At 30.0% G+C, this 13740-nt stretch overlaps 1 protein-coding gene across 2 annotated transcripts in view; it reads left to right on the top strand.

Moving 5' to 3' along the window:
• The window catches only part of LOC118200699 (uncharacterized), a 249500-nt gene that overhangs the window by 93705 nt on the left and 142055 nt on the right, over positions 1-13740 (top strand). For both annotated transcript variants that reach the window (XM_085823472.1, XM_085823471.1), the window contains exons 16-17: positions 2402-2480; positions 10280-10423. In XM_085823472.1, coding sequence (XP_085679598.1) covers positions 2402-2480; positions 10280-10423 — 223 coding nt within the window. The remainder of the gene's footprint in view (positions 1-2401; positions 2481-10279; positions 10424-13740) is intronic.

The raw sequence follows: 13740 nt of genomic DNA, 5'->3' as shown, positions 1-13740 counted from the left end.
ATTTAAATGTAATGACCATTAAAAGGGGACATTTGAATGGAAATAATGATAGATGATTGAAAAATACCCACTGTTGATATAAGCATCTTTCCTACTGGGTGTCCTCTTCTTCTCTTTCTGTTTCAACATCTTTGGCAGGCCTTATTTAACCACTAAACAGTTTTTTTCCCCTGCTATATTTTGTCCAAAAATAAGTGCATTTTTCATAAACAATTTCATACTCAAATGTATTATATAAGTTCACATCAGTGGACTAAACTGAGGCAAGAATTGAATTTATTAACTTACACTGTTTTTTATTTACACTGAAAAAAATGTCATTTTAACTTAAAATTGACTTTTTGTGAGAAAAGAACAATTTTCAGAAATGGATGTTAGAAAAGAGCATGCATATTTTAATACTGGAATTTAGTATCTTTTTAAAAAATTCTGCTTTTGTATGATAAATTGTAAAATATGGAGATCATTAGAGTTCTGCTTCACAATTTGAACAAAAATATAGTTTCTTTTTGCACCTATTTTTGACTCTTGTTTCTATTTGAGTAAACACACAAAGCACTCTCTCGTTGATCTCAGTTTCTCTTCAGTGCGAGCAATAACTACTAAAAATGTCTTTTAGTCAATTGTAAAAGATTAAGCAAAATTCCAGGCTGTGCTTTTTTTTTTCCTCATTCATTATTGCATACCTTTTGATCAACTTAGTCAAATGTAAAATTCAAATGATAGTATTTTCTTCTATGCGTTTTTCACAAAATAAATGGAACTCCATAGTAGTGATTTATATAAGCAATGAAAGAATACTTTTTGGTAATATTTCTTTCATTTCTCCTTTGTGATGAAAGAATACATGATGAGGTGTTGATCCATTTTGTCAACACCTTCTCTACTTCATTCCTACTTTTGGTTTTTTTCTGACCTCATGCTTGTGAAATGATATTTCAAACATTTCAGGATTTTGTGTAGTAAATAACAGGGATACAACTTTCTCAATCATCCGTTTTAATGATGCAGCACCTTTCCTCTTTAGTAGACTGGATTTTTTTTCTTTTTTGAGTATGTTTTTTCTGTAATTCTTTTGGAACATCTTTTCTGCTAAGTTTAAATATTTTATACATACCTACTTGCTTTTTCAGAAGGGTGTCTGCTAGTTTTGGAGGTAAGTCTGTCATTAGGTAATAAATCTTTATTCAATAGACCCTACGTAAGAGCCATTATGTCTTCAGAAAATAGGCACATATAATTGATAATTGTCACCAAGCATTTCACAGTTTCTTGTAAAATATTCAGAGTGATAAAAACTTGAATCTTCTGTTTATGACTCCCCTCCCCCATTTTCTTGCTCCGCTGTTTCTTTGTACATTGCTGTTTCAAATACTTCAGTCTATATATTTATTGGTTTCAGAAAGTATCATTTCGGGAAGGTTATCATCAAAGAAAATAAGAAGAAACTTTAGAGTTTCATCCTTACATTAATATACCAATGAATAGCAGGATTCACTGTGAGAGGAGATTGCAGCAATGGTGGAGAAGGACTACTAGTATCAATTTCACAAAAGTTCTAAACTTAGTTAAATTATCCAAACTAGGAAAAATCGCTAGAGAAGTAAATTTCGCCATTGCCAGAATAATTAAAAGAAATGTTTGATTCACTCTTTTAACCTGCATCAGAAATATCGTTTTACCAAGTGTCTTGTTACAAATCACTGTCACTAATTTTTTCTTTCAACTCAAAATTGAAAAGAAGTAGTATTTGCAATGTGTGATACACTGAGTAATCAGAAACATAATTTACTTCTATTTCCATATAAAGGGAAAGCAGTAATTTGTTTTGCTGTTCAATATTTTACTGAATTATCAAGCCATCAGTTAGAGACATTATAAACTAAAAAAAAGTTAAAAACATAAGCAATTCAGTGGATTGATATAGAAAATAAATTGCCTTAGTGAGGAAGTCCCCTTTCCTTGACCCTGGATAGTGTAGGGGCAAACCTGTGACATAGTTAAATATTAAATTTTGATTGGATGGCATTTGCTTAATATCGAATTTAACTCAGCTTCATAAATTCAGCATCCATACTACTGTATATAAGAGTAGTCAAAAGTTAATTTACATTTTAATTAATTTTTAATTTGAAGTGTATGATTAAAAATTTTAGAACTTTCTAATTCTGAATTCACCTACGAATTATAGATAATGTATTAGATAAACAATTTGAGTTATGTATTTATTTAATCTTCTGTGTGTATGTGTATATTTTGTGTATTAACTTCAGTTTTACTATTTACTTGAGTAGTTGATTCAAATTAAATATATATAAATATATAGCACATTTTGTTATTTAAACAAATATATATATATATATTTTTCCTTTCATTTAAATTGAAAACTTGTATATTTCAGGATGCTGAATGAGCAGCTGGACAATATGCGAAATGAAGTTTCAGACTTAAGAGTTCAGAATGCCAAGCTTGCTTCACAGGTGTGGTATCCTTTGTTTTATGCACTAAATAAAGCATGAAACATTTAAAATATGTTTGAAATAACTTAACTATATTTGTCATACAATTCAATATAATATAAAACTTCAGTTATATAATTAAAATAAATGTATGTTGAATATTATTACCCATTTACATTTCATTTGTGTGAGTGGTTGTTGTAGAGGCCATAGTACAGTGTTTTGTGAAAGGGCACATAATGCCCTTAAGGTGGTAGATTCTATTTTCCTGCTGCTTTTCTCCACATGAGTTGAATAAAACAAAGTTTTCCAAAACATGACATTTTAGAATCTATCAGTATGATCTCTAATATTTTATATGCACTTTTTACTTACTTGTACGAAGTAAAAAGGAAGTATTGTAATCACAAAAAGTTTCAGGTAGCACATTTGAACGAAAATATCCATTTTGACCGCTATCGAATGCAATTTAACAATGTTTTTGCGTGATATCTGTACGTAAGGACAGAATAAAAGACTTGTTTCCTCCAAAAAAATTATAAAACTGCTTTAAAATTAATTCTGAAGAGAATTTTTCGTGGCGTCTATATGTACGTACGTACGTATCTTGCATAACTCAAAAACGAGTAGCCTCGGAATGTTGAAATTTTATATATAGGACTGCTATAACATGTAGATGTGCACCTTGTATTTTGCTTGCATGATCTCTAATATTTTATATGCACTTTTTACTTACTTGTACGAAGTAAAAAGGAAGTATTGTAATCACGAAAAGTTTCAGGTAGCACATTTGAACGAAAATATCCATTTTGACCGCTATCGAATGCAATTTAACAATGTTTTTGCGTGATATCTGTACGTAAGGACAGAATAAAAGACTCGTTTCCTCCAAAAAAATATTATAAAACTGCTTTAAAATTAATTCTGAAGAGAATTTTTCGTGGCGTCTATATGAACGTATGTACTTACGTACGTATCTCGCATAACTCAAAAACAAGTAGCCTCAGAACGTTGAAATTTTGTATATAGGACTGCTATAACATGTAGATGTGCACCTTGTATTTTGCTTGCAATCGGCGGCACCAAACGTATATAAATATATTTATATATATATCCACTCTGTTACCCGGCTCAGTGATCTCAGTTTCTTATGTTTGTAAATTGTATATTTTTTGCTTTAAAAATGATTGAATTATTTTGTTTTTATCTTTCGGTTAAGGTTTTTATGCCTTTAGTAAATCTGTGTGCAATACTTTTAGAATCATCAACAATTTTAAAGTTGTTTAATTGCCGCTAAGCCTTTTTTTTATGGCGGCCATTGATTGTTTACATTTGAAGCAGCAGACTAGTGGATTTGTTGCCAATCTAGAGAAACTTAGCTTCGCAACAATAAAGATAACGCCTTCATTTATTATTGCCAATTAAATCATGCTTAATCCTTTCTGGAATTTTTTCGAGGAGATAAGTGTTTAAGATTTACTTCGTAATTTTTAATATAGATATTTTGAGTTTTTATGTATTTTTGCCTTCTCGCGAAGTGATAACTGAATTAATTGAATGAAAAATACTCAATCTTCTGTGAAAAACTGTTTCTTTTTTGTTTTGTTTGCTTAATTTCGTTTATACATCATTCTAGCATTATTATATTATTTGAATAGAACATGTGGCAACGATTAGATAATTCTTTAAATGATATAAATTTTGTGCATTCTGAGTTATAATATGAACGAAATATAATACTGTTAAGTGAATCTAGTGCCAGAGTGTCACTATGGTAAACAAATACTGAGTGAATTTTAAAGAATGTATTTATTCTATTGTGGTTTATGCGCTGTCGGTGAAGTAGATTTAATTCAATCCAGTAAGTTTAAATGAAATGCAAGAAAAAATGTGTTTAATTTAATATTCCGTACAAGGAAGTCATGTGGTGTACACATCAGATTTTTTATTTTGATATGAATGAACAAAAAAACTATAAAACCTTTTGCTGAATTATGTGTTTGGCCCATTTGATGGAAGGTAGGAAATACATATTTTGCAGCGTTATTGTCTTAATATTTTCAAAGCATTGAAGAGGAAGGAAATTAAAGTAAAGATAGTAATAATAAAAATGATAAAACAATTTTTGATAAGACATAATTTGCAAAGTTTAACCTTGAGAAAATTTTATGGTTAATTAAGAAACAAAGTATGTAATTGAAACATACATCATTAGAACCATATTAGAATTAACCATATTAGAATATAAAAAAAATTAAAATTTCCAAAATTTTCTGCACAGAAGAATGCTAAATTAACAATGATTAAGGAAAAGAAAACATTTTACTGAACTATCTTCCTGTAAACATTTTTTCTATTATTTCTAAAATGCAGACTACTAAGAATCTTTAATTAACTAATATATTAGAAAATAACTTGACTAATATAGTAAAAAGTCATTAAGCTATTAGAAGTGATAGCAGATGAAGTTATTTTATATTTAAAAAAAAAATATAAAACCTTTAGCTGAATTTTGCGTTTGCGTTTAAAAATTTAAGTTGACAGATGAATTTTAAGTAACTTTGTTTTTAAGTTTTTTGTTAACTCAAATCAGCACTTAAGGCTTTGTTTTAAAATTCTAGGCATTCAACTTTTATTTTTTTGGTACTTCTCTGAGAACACCTTGCATTGTAAATTTGCTATCAACAAAATAGGTATTTCATTGCATTAGGTAGTTGCTTGTATGTTATTTCTTATATAAAAGATTTGATTGAAAACAACTATGGTGTACTCTTGCTCAAGCTAATGTTGGGAAGCAGTCATGGATAATCCAAAGTATCAGTTTACATGCATATTGTGTGTGCTTATTTCTTAAAAAAATTAGCAATTTTATTTTGTTTTTTGAGAATATTTTATTATTTGTTGAATTTCACTGCATATATTATGAAGTACTATTTTATTATTGTATTTGAATCCCCTTTGGTAGATGAATTCCAATAGAATTTAAACAGAAGCCATTTCTGTCTTGGGATTAATATAATTGTCAGTATCTTCTTTACTTGTATCACTCTCTGCTTCTTCTGTTCTTACGACATTTGAAATGATATCCGCATCCCTAAATCATTAAAATGCCTGGCTTATTCAAGTCACCATCAAACAATTAATTGATGTTTCCTTTATTGACATTTTTGAAGAATTGTACATTTTCTTTTTTTTTTTTTTTTTTCTTTTTTTTTTTTTTCTCCCCATCCAACTTCAGTCATTGCCTTCACTACTTCACAGTTAGATAAATCTCTGATTTGTGAAAAAGGAAGAATCATTTTCTATGTTCAAAGTGTGTTGGTTTTACAAGGTAAATGTTTAAACTAACTCTGAAAATGCAATTCAGCGTCTTTTAGGTCATACTCGGACTAGTGCATGTTTGTTTTTTACACATTATCGAGTATTGCTTTGAGTATGTATGTGTAAACACCACTACACATGAATAATCTGTACCTGTATAATCAACAGTACACTGTATAAGTTAAAAGGAAAATCAATGATGTGATTTTAATAATATAATATTTTTACGTGACAAATTAAGAATACGTTTTTAATTTAAAAATTTGTATTATTATTCCATTTTATAGTTTTTTTTTTGTATCTGATCTGATATTTGAGTTTTTAAATACTTTTTGAAAGGAAAAAATATAAACATGTTTTATATTTGGATTTCAGTTAGTTTTTTTTAAAAAATGAATGAATGTATATAAATGGGTACATTTTGTTAATTTAGAGAAAACTGCATGTGCCACAGCTTGTGCTGATTTGAGTGATAATGACTTTATTTACACTTATTTTCTTGTTAACTTTGAAAAATCCTTTCATTTAACTAATTTATACATTTCAATGCAAGTAATGTAACTTAAGTAATTTATTCACAGATTTTTTTTAGCCTTTTTATCTCTTTCTTTTCTGAACTGTAGTCCTGATGAAAATTCCGTTGTTAAGCAAAATATTGAAAAACATATTTTAGAAAGCAGAAAAATACATTTAACTTTTTTATTGAGCAAAGAATTGTAATTTTTGTCTGTATTACTCTTACATACATTGTTAAACAAGAACAAAACAATGTTTTTTCGCCACATCTCCCAATCTACAAGTAGATCACCAAATATCCCAATTTTTGATTTTTAGCCTATAATAATAAAAGTGTTTTTCAGCATTAGTATTAAATTATGTAAATGACATCAGTTTGCACAAATAAAATTCGCATTATTCATTATTGAGTTAATAAAACTTAAATTGTATAAATTTCATGCTGTTTCACTGCCGTACCCTTAGTGATATTATTCTGCATATTTTTTTATATTAAATTTATTTTGATTTGAATTGTCTTAATTTACTGCAGATATTTTATGAAATTTCATATGAAGATTAAATCAAATATTTAAATATTTGTATTTGATTTTGTTTTACACCATTTTTTGGTATTTACTAAGTTTATCTACGCAATAGTGTATTATATTTAATGTGTTTGAAAGTATTTTCATAAATTAAAACTTTTCTTCTTTACTCAGTTTCTCAACATAATAACGTAAAAAAATTAAGAAATGAAATTAGCCGAGAAATATATAATTTAGCATATGTAATAATTGATTATTGATGTATTTTGTGTCAGAATCATGGTATAAGTAGTTGAATAAACTGAATTGTATGTTATAAAGCAAATTTAATCAAATGATTTCTTTTAATATCATGCAGTGTGAATTATTTAGTGCTTAAGACACAATAACACGTCGAATAAATACTAATTCAGAAGTCAAACAACAAAAATCAGCGTTATATTTACAAAATTTTCACAGGACTAGTTTCGATGGTTTTACCGAACCACCACCTTCAGCTGCAAAACCGCAAATGAACAAGATAGGAAATAATGATTAGATAAGATAAGAAAGCCTGGACAAGAATAAGCAAGTGGCGCCATCTGTTGGCGAAACCAGAACTAAAACATAATTTCTGTAAAAGCCGAATGCAAATTTGGATTGGAATTAGGATCGTTAACTAGAACATAAAGTTTTTTTATGAATGTGAAATGCCTCTAGAAAATCCAGTTCCCCAATGGAAGATGTTTTTTGAATAATTTTGGCAGCAGAAAAATTGAAAGTGTGATTTTCGGACCAACAATGTTGAGCAACAGAAGACTTCTGTGTTTCCTTTTTTCTAACATATGCCTCGTGTTCCTTGACGCGAAATTTTAAGGCTCTCTTAGTTTGGCCAATGTAAATTAAACCACACTGGCAAGGAATCCTATAAATACCCCAGGAATTCATATCCGGAATGGGGTCCTTGAGTATGGAACTCGGAATTTTATTGATGGGAGAATAAACAACCCGAAAGTTAAATTTCTGCAAAATATGTGCAACTTTATAGCTAATTGATGGAAAGAAGGGAATGACAACAGAATTTTTATAATTTCCTAAACCAAGAGTGTGCCTTTTGGTGTGTTGAGATGAGAATTTTTTAGCTGCTTGATTAATAATGTTGAAAAGCCCCTGTCAATAGCTATTGTTTTCAAATAATTTAGTTCTTCATCAAGGGACAGTTTGGAGGAGCAAACTTGAAGAGCACGGTAAACATAGGAATAAAATGAAGCTAACTTTTGTTTAGTCGGGTGACATGATTTAAAGTGTGGTGGAAGGCAAACCGATGAAGGTTTACGGTAAACTGTAGTACTGAAGTTGGATGTGTTACGTGTGACCAGAATGTCGAGAAACGGAAGAGAATTGCAAGTCTCAAGTTCAAAAGTGAACTGAATAGCAGGATCAATAGAATTCATTGTTGAAAGAACTTTATTTAAATCATCTTTATTACCTTCAAACAGGCTAAAAGTATCGTCTACGTAGCGGAACCATGCCGGGAAGTTTAAAGTTTCAAACAATTTTGATTCATAATAATGCATGTAGATATCAGCCAGGATGGGACTGAGGGGGCTTCCCATGGCTAATCCCTCAGTTTGCTTGTAATATTTATTTTGGAAAACAAAATGTGTTTCTTTCAAACAGAGTTGAGTGAGAGAAATTAGCTCATCAATTTCGATGCAAGAGAAATGAAATTCGCGAAGTCTGGTTTCTAGACATCTTAATGCACCCTCCACTGGGACATTGGTGAATAATGATTTTACATCAAAAGAAACCATGAGTAAATTACTAGGAGAAATGTTTTTAACCTTTTTTACAAACTCTATTGAATTTTTTATGGTGTAAATGTTATTGTCTAATAGAGTGGAAAATCTAGAAACTAAATATTTAGCTAATGGATACGAGGCAGTACCTAAATTTGATACAATAGGGCGGAAAGGAATACCACTTTTATGAATTTTGGGAAGAGCATATAATCTGGCACAATTCGCAACAGATGGGATAAGCAAATGTTTTAAGTTGCTTGAAATGATTTGCGAAGATTTGATCGCAGTTTTTATTTTGGACAAGTCTGAAGGTGAAGGATCTTTAGGGATCGGATTAGTATTTATCGGATTTAGGATTATTTAGGATTGGATTTATTTAGTGCTTGTTTTTTGGTGAGAAAAACCTCCCAATTTTTTATATTTCAAAGCTGGCAACTATGCGACGTTAATTAATAAGACCATATATTGCCTATTAATATTTTCTGATCTTCCAGCCAAGTGATTTTTGAATGTTATAATAGTTTAACAGTGCAGAATGTTAAATCAACTTACACATAACTCTATCATTGTTAATCAAAATTATTGGAAATATTGTAACATTAATTCGCTGTCAAAATAATTTGAATATTTCTGCTGAATTGAAAATATTATTGCACTATTATAATAAATTTTTGGAGTTTATGTAATTTAGGAAAGTACTCAAAACATATGGCATTCATATTTATGTAAATTTCATATTTTGTATAATATCAGTATTAATGTTATTTGAAATATTAATAAGAGGATTTTCACTTTCTAAACCATGTTGTCAAACAAATTGATTTCAAAAACATAATGAAAATAAGTGAAAAGAATTTTCTATTATGTGTTTTGCAGAAATATGCTTTGTCTAAGTATGTATATTTTGAAAGTCTTTATATTTTGAAAATAATGATGCAGTTTTTTTTAAATAATTAAAATCTTTTATAATAGTTTAAAAATAACAATGCACAGTTTTCCTTAAAATAATAGTGCACGGTATTTTGAAAATAATGCACAGTTTTTTAAAAATATTAATGCATATTTTTTACAGAAATTTGTTTTTATTTATTTTAAATAATAAATTTTTTAAAATATACTTTAAATATTTTAAAGACTTGAATAATAATAAATTATTCATTTTAATGCTGATATGCCATTCAAATTGTTAATTAATATAAATTCAAGTAATGCTGTAATAGTTATTTCTATTCTCTTTGGAATTCTTCCAGGATAAAAAGTACATTTAAGTAACTACACTCTATTAATATCTGAAATTTAACAACACCTTCAATCAATTTAATAATATCTTTAAATCAATTAAATTTTGCCTTATTTTAGCAGTTTAATATATATATCACCATAAGAAGAAAAGGGCTTTACTGTTTATTTTGTCAGTGTAGAGTTTTTATGTAACTAATAGCTTCACACTATGTTCTAATTTTATATCATTTGTTAAATTTGCACCACTGTATATTTTAAAATGCTGTTCTTGATTCTGAAACAAATTCCTGATATATTAAAACATTTCTAAAATAAAATAAATGCATGTACACTTAGTCATAATTGCTGCTTATAATGCTAATGCTGAGATTTATAAATAATTCTTGTAAATTAATTCATGCCATTGTTTATATATTTTATTTATTTTTTAAAGATTGAGTACTCTGAAGAGAGGGTGAAAATTTTACAGTCCAACTTGGAAACTTATAAGAAAGAATATGCATCATTTAAAGACAAGAATCGTCAGCACAGTTCCATGATAATTCAGCACCAACAAACAATAAACAGTTTAAGACAGGTGATAAGTTGTTTCTATTGTGTAATTTGTGTAGTTTAGATAAGCATTAAGTATTAAAAAGTGCTTTCTAGTTACTGAAAATTTATATATATATATTTGTAGAGATTTTAAAAATTAATTTGGTTTCAGTTTTACCCGATTTTAAATAGGAATTATCTCTAAACAGGCTTGATAGAAATTGTCCTGAGAATCATCCTTATCTCAGATTTTTTTTTAATCATAATTTTTTTCCTTTAAAATATCTTCAACAGTCATGAAATATTTGAACACAATTGAAAAAAATAGTTTAGAGTATTGTAGTAAAGAATTTGAAATATTTGTGATCTTATTTTCATCTTTATTTTTATGCAAGATTTCTAAATTAATGCTATTTACAAAGAGGTGAAGAATGCAGGATTTGTAAAAGTGCACTGATGGTCATTGAATTTGCTACACCAGGAAGAAAAGCAGGTAGCAGAATCTTTATTGTATATATATAGAGAGAGAGAGTATAGTGGGAGGAAGAAGTAGTTCATTTGGTAGGTAGTTTGGGTATACACATGCAGAATTCATAACACAAAGCTGTTGTTTCTGACAGTGGCATCAAGTAGACCTGAATTTGGATGACAGATACTTCTACTTCATTCTGTGTGACTTCAGATCTATGTCAGAGTTTACTGATCATAGTGACTGATGAATGGTGGCATGCCAGTCTCTCGGCAACTCATGGACGAATGTTCTCCCATGCGTGATCTGAAGAACATGATGGCTAAGGCAGCCTCTGTATCGAGGAATGTGATTATGCATTATCCTGTTGAAAGTTGGCATCATGCAGGCCTCAAAGATTTCCGTGCCTTCACCCATTAGAAATGTAACGGCAGCTGTCCACATTACTGGCTGTGTGAACCAATGGTACCACATATCAGCATATCATATGCTGGGCCTATGTGATGATGACGACAAATGCAAGTTGACAATGTTCATTCTCTTTAGTGCCTGCATTTATGGATACATCCATTATGATGCTGTATAAAGAACCAAGACTTGTCTAAAAAGATGACATGCTGTGTCCAGTGTCATTGTTGAGTCCAGGGAATGAGTGGTTTGATTGAGCTGATTCTCACTCTCCACTCTTTTTAATGTTCACTTTATCTTTGTGCACTGCTCTTGATCTGCTCCCCGTTCCCAATCTAACTGATCATTGTTACTATTAGCAAGTAATGAGTTTTAAAAAATGACTGATTCATTGAGGAGAAAAAGTTTCCGATTTGATGTCATAAAAGACCAGTTTTAAGTGCTGGGAGGAGTTTCTCCTTCTTACACAAGGCATAACTGACCTTTACATGAAAAACACACATTCAAATACAATTTCCAAGGGAGAAACTTGCTGTGCACTGTTCACATTAATACATACAGGGTTCATATGGTCCTTAAAAGTCCTTAAATTTTTCAAAAATGATTTTTGGTCCTTAAAAGTCCTTAATTTTGGTCAAAATGAATAAACGGTCCTTAATTTTGCTCATTTGACATTTCTTATCATTTCTAATGATTGCCATTATAAGTGTGAAATGCGATTTTTCATGAATATGGAATTAAAATTACACAGCTCTTAACCAATCTGTTGGCAGATTTGTGTTGCAAACAATAAAAAAAATAAAAAAAAAAAAAAAAAAAAAAAGCTACCCTAGGACGAAAGTATCGGGTGTCTGATTGGCTATTCACCCAGTCTTTCGAAAGAGGTGTTATCCATAAATTTATGCAGATTGTGATGAAAGCGTGAAGCTGGAAGTTCTTTAAGAGGCGAAAGTGATGATGAAGGTGCTCAAGAAAAAAAAAAAAGGGGGTTGGGGATTCTGGAAATATTTGCCAAAATTAGAACAGTCCCAACCTAAAATTAGAACAATCCCAACCTGGAAGGCCACAACCCCTCCAACGCCAATAGGAACGAGATGCCTGGAAAGTGCATTTTCAATAAACTGTGGCTTCATCAAGCTGACTACAAAGACTGGATATTGATAGATGACAATCCTTATAAAGCTAAATGTGGTCTTTGTCTGAAACAAATTGAAATTTCTAGAATGGGAGAGTAAGCGCTGAAAATTCACATGAAAGCTAAGTTTCGTTTTATCATTTCAATTTGTTTTTACATGGTTTTTCTTACCTTAATTTCTGTGTTTGTTTGAATTAAGCTATAAATTAATTTTTGATCACTTTCTACAGAGTTTATTCTCTTTTGCACATATATGTATGAGATATTGGGATTATGAGTTTATTTCTGCAGAGGATCTGTTATCGATTTCGCGGGAAATCTGTTGGCTCCATTTTGATTTTAGGTCGCCAAGGGCAAATTCGGTAATGCTAGACGAAAAAAAGTGAAGTTCGGAAATACGTTTTGAAGCTTCAATAGACAATTAAGTATTTGGTTTAATCCTATGCACAAGGTATCCGTAGCACAAGGGATTTGGCTACTTTTGGTGACTTTATGATGAGCACTAAACGGAACATATATGATGAGTAGTTAAACGAGTCATTTTGGTGTTGGCGATAATTTTCAAAATTGCGCCAAGGCTGCACCGTATACTAGCATTTTATTAAGTATTTTTATAAAAGGAATACTGCTTTCAGAAGAATGTTATTGAATTTTAATGTCGCATCAGTTATCCAAATAGTTGGTCGATATAAAATTTCATTGTGATAATGATTGAAATTATCTTTTGTTATTAAGCTAATTTCACCTATTTATAACTAGAAATTAAAAATAAAAGCTAAATCCTGAATAAAAAGTCAGTGTTGAAATGATAAGGAAAAAATAAAAGAAACGGAAGATGAATTTCCACACCCAGGTTTTGGTGATTGGGTCCCCTAAAAACCCCATTCACCCTTTAAAAGGGGGAGTACATAAGGTATTTCTCCTGCCTTCTTAGTATGCCTTCGTGGTATGGTGGTATGCATGCTGGGCGCATATTCCAGAAGTCCGTAGTTCAATACCTGGCGAAGGCGTTGCTCATTTTTCACATCTTGCCTCTTCCAAAAATACGTAATGTCTTTACAAGGTTTGGTACGCTGAACTAGATTTCCTTCCCACAATATTAAGAGTTAAGCAGAAAAAAGGAAAATTTTCAAAAATTTATGTAGGGTGGAAGTATTTTTAAATTCCATTTCCAATTTTAAAAAGGAAAAAAACAGAGATGTGCTGTTTGTTCTGCAAAAGATTTGCAGCGCAGGTCAACTGTTATATGCAAAATGTGATGTAGCATTTTGCGTAAACTGTTTTGAAATTCTTTACAAGTCATTTCAAAAAACAATTCACTTAAAAAAATAGCAGTAATTAAATAATG

Source organism: Stegodyphus dumicola, chromosome 9, assembly GCF_044657685.1.
Source record: "Stegodyphus dumicola isolate Sdum_Otavi_A_Nest chromosome 9, ASM4465768v1".
In the NCBI taxonomy this organism is placed as follows: Eukaryota; Metazoa; Arthropoda; class Arachnida; order Araneae; family Eresidae; genus Stegodyphus; species Stegodyphus dumicola.
This window is presented reverse-complemented; position numbering and strand designations above follow the sequence as displayed.